At 56.7% G+C, this 3,175-nt stretch overlaps 1 protein-coding gene across 3 annotated transcripts in view; it reads left to right on the forward strand.

The window, feature by feature from the left end:
- Nucleotides 1-961, forward strand: part of UROS (uroporphyrinogen III synthase) — a 25,905-nt gene extending 24,944 nt beyond the window's left edge. For all 3 annotated transcript variants that reach the window (XM_010859158.1, XM_010859160.1, XM_010859159.1), the window contains exon 10: nucleotides 343-961. In XM_010859158.1, coding sequence (XP_010857460.1) covers nucleotides 343-483 — 141 coding nt within the window. In that variant the 3' untranslated portion in view covers nucleotides 484-961. The remainder of the gene's footprint in view (nucleotides 1-342) is intronic.
- Nucleotides 962-3,175: the final 2,214 nt, after the last annotated feature.

The raw sequence follows: 3,175 nt of genomic DNA on the forward strand, positions 1-3,175 counted from the left end.
CTGTTAACCTTTCTGCTTCATGGAGGTGGGGACGGAGGCCCGCAGAGGGTAGGTCACCCTGAGGCCACTGTCCTGTGGAGCTGCGTTTGAACCTGACCCCCTGGCTCCGGGCCCCGGTCTGGACTGCTCTGCCTCCATGGGGGGCCCGGCTGCTGCCCCTGCCTCACAGAGAGCCCGTTTCCAGGCTTTGTTCTGTGCTCCCACCACGGAGGTCCTGACCGATTCCAGACGTCGTCCTAACAGGATGTCCTGACGGGCCCTGCACCCAGCCCCGCTGCTTCCCCTCCAACCCCCCACCGAGGCCTGCGGCTCCACTGAGACCCCTCTATCTTCTCCCTGCAGTTCGTGGCCATCGGCCCCACCACAGCCCAAGCCCTGGCTGCACAGGGCCTGCCCGTGAGCTGCACCGCGGAGAGCCCCACGCCACGCGCCCTGGCCGCCGGCATCAGGCCGACGCTCCAGCCCCACGCGTGCTGGGTGTGAGGCCCCGGCACCCTCCCCTGGCTGGGTTGCTGCCTCCGTGTGGAGCCAGGCATTGACAGGGGCTCCCAGGAGGCTGCTGCCCTCATGCTTCTGCCTCCTGCCCGAGGAGAACACCCCCTGCCCCCCGCCCAGCACCCAGGACCGGACAGGCCATGGGGCCGGCATCAGGCCCACAGGCACCTGGCGCCCCCCCAGGGAGGCCAGCGCGGACCCTTGCCAGGCGCACACGGCTCCTCCGGCAGCAGGAAGGAAGCCAAATAAAGCTCGCTGGCCACTCGGGCTGACCGTGTGTCCCTGTCACTTGCTGTGTTTGGGGAAGAAGCAGATGCGCCCTCGTGCTGAGAACCGACAGACCTGGCTTGAAGATAAAGTTTGCTGTGTGTGAAGGAGTTTTATCCTCTTGTGAAAAAGAACCTCTGGGCTGCCCAGGTGAATAAAGTTTGCTGCGTGTGAAGGAGTTTTATCCTCTTGTGAAAAAGAACCTCTGGGCTGCCCAGGTGACGCTAATGGTAAAGAATCCTCCTACCCAGGCAGGAGATGCAGGAGACGTGGGTTACATCGCTGGGTTGGGAAGATCCCCTGAAGTAGGAATGGAAACCCACTCCAGTATCCTTGCCTGGAGAATCCCATGGACAGAGGAGCCTGGCGGGCTACAGTCCATGGGGTCGCAAGGGTCAGACACGACTTAGCAACTCAACACCACCACCAAGGGCTAGTCAAGACATTCAGGCAAGGCTTTACTGGGGCTCCGATGGCTACAGGAGGGAGCAAAAACAAGTAACAGTTTCACCTTCTCACTCCCCGAGGTGGGGATGAGCTGGTTGCTTATGTGGGATGAGGGTGGAGGTCCGTCCAGGGGTCAGGCTGGAGGGGGCTTAGGCGGCCTGCCACCCCTGTGGGGGTGTCCAGGGCAGGGGCACGCACAGTACCCTGTTCTTGCTCCTGACACCTTTGTATCTTCTTGTCGGTAATTTGCTCCAACTGTGCATGCATGCAGTTGTTTGTAGAGCCTTATAGTGTCTTTGGATTTTGTTGCTCAAGGAGACGTTTGTCCAGGTGCAAGCACTGCGGGAAAGAGTCCCGCGTCCCAGGCCCCAGCCTCAGTGCCACAAAAGACGGTCCTGTGGGCTCAACAGTGCCTGGACTGGGTCAGCGGTCCTCAGATCACATGCTTGGGGGACAGAGCAAGGTCCAGTTGCTATAGAAGTCTCTTAATGATTCTGTACTTTTAGCTAAGGCAGGGTTGCAAGCACAAGCTCTTAGGTTTATAAGCAGAATTGAAAATTATACCTAAAACTCCTTTTAATATTGCTGAACCACAGGAGTCTGCTTTAGTACCTTACTAAGTGCAATGAACAGAGTTTCCCTTCCCTTAATTTTTTCTCCTCTTTGTATATTCTCGAGCATTGACGCCACTGCCACGGCCTCAGAATCTCTCTGAGACCAGAGGTGTGAACAGTGGAGGAGGCAGAAGGGAGTCTGTTGTGACCTGGGCGGAACCCTGTACACAGCTCACTTCTAAGTGAATTTGTGCAGAACAGTGAGCTTGGAGGGGAGGGGGTACTGGGGGGTGGTAGCTGCCTTTTCATAGAAACCAGGATAGAATTAGACAAAACTGCTACCAACAACCACTTCAGGGTTCTGGAAACTGACCTGAGTCAGGCAACAAATTGAGAAGCATTTATTCCTTCTTTAAATTTTTTAAAAAATATTTATTTTCTCATTTTTATTTTGGCTGCGCTGGGTCTTCATTGCTCTGCAGCATGTGGGGTTTTAGTTTGCCAACCCGGGATCAAGCCCACATCCCTTGCATTGGAAGACGGGTTCTTAACCACTGGATCACCAGGGAAGTCCCAAGAAGCAAATTACGCTTGAAAACCTGCTCTTTGGGTCAGACCAGCAGGAATGGTCTCAGGCCTGGAGATGCACCTTGCCCCGTGCATCCCTGAGGGGATCAGCAGCTTTGCCGCCATCGGTTCTCGTGGCAGGCAGAAATTCAGGGCTTTTTCAGCCGAAGGCAGTGAACCCCGTAGGCAGGGAATGGGGAAGCCTGCAGTTTTGCTGGTCTGAGCTCGAGGTCCCAGTTGGGATGAGCAGCAGACACCTCAGAATGTAATGGGGGCCTCGTGGGGACCAGAGCGCCCCAGGAGGGCTGGCTTAACCAACTGGGGTCGGGGGTGTGCCCATGTGCACTTGATGCAGACCTGGGGGACTTGGGGTGCGGGCCGGGGGGACTCGCAGGGTGATGGGCGCGTCCTAAGACTGATCCTGGCGTTGGCTGCACAGACTGAACACTTATCCCTGAAGACTGAGTAAAATAATTTAGAGAACACTGCCTTATACACACGTTTTTCTCTATAACATCAAAGAGAAATAGATGAGACCCTGAATCAGGAACCATGGCTGCATGTCAGAACCACGCACAGTGCTTCTGAAAAGGGAGCTGCTCCTCGCCCCTCACCCGCTTCTACTTAATTGTTTCCTAGGGGAAGGCCTAAGTCACAGGCGGTTTAGAAGCCCTCCAGCTGAGTCTCACCTGCAAGCACGTCTGAAAACCATCGCACCTGGTCGGGGTGCGGTCCCTGGCGGACCCTAGAAGCTGGGGGAGTCAGACGGGCGCTGAGCGACGGAGGAGGAGGGGAGACGGGCATCTGAAGGCAGATGGGGAGACAAAAGGGAGAAAGTGCCGGGC

Source organism: Bison bison, unplaced genomic scaffold (genome assembly GCF_000754665.1).
Source record: "Bison bison bison isolate TAMUID 2011002044 unplaced genomic scaffold, Bison_UMD1.0 scf7180017864456, whole genome shotgun sequence".
NCBI lineage: Eukaryota > Metazoa > Chordata > Mammalia > Artiodactyla > Bovidae > Bison > Bison bison.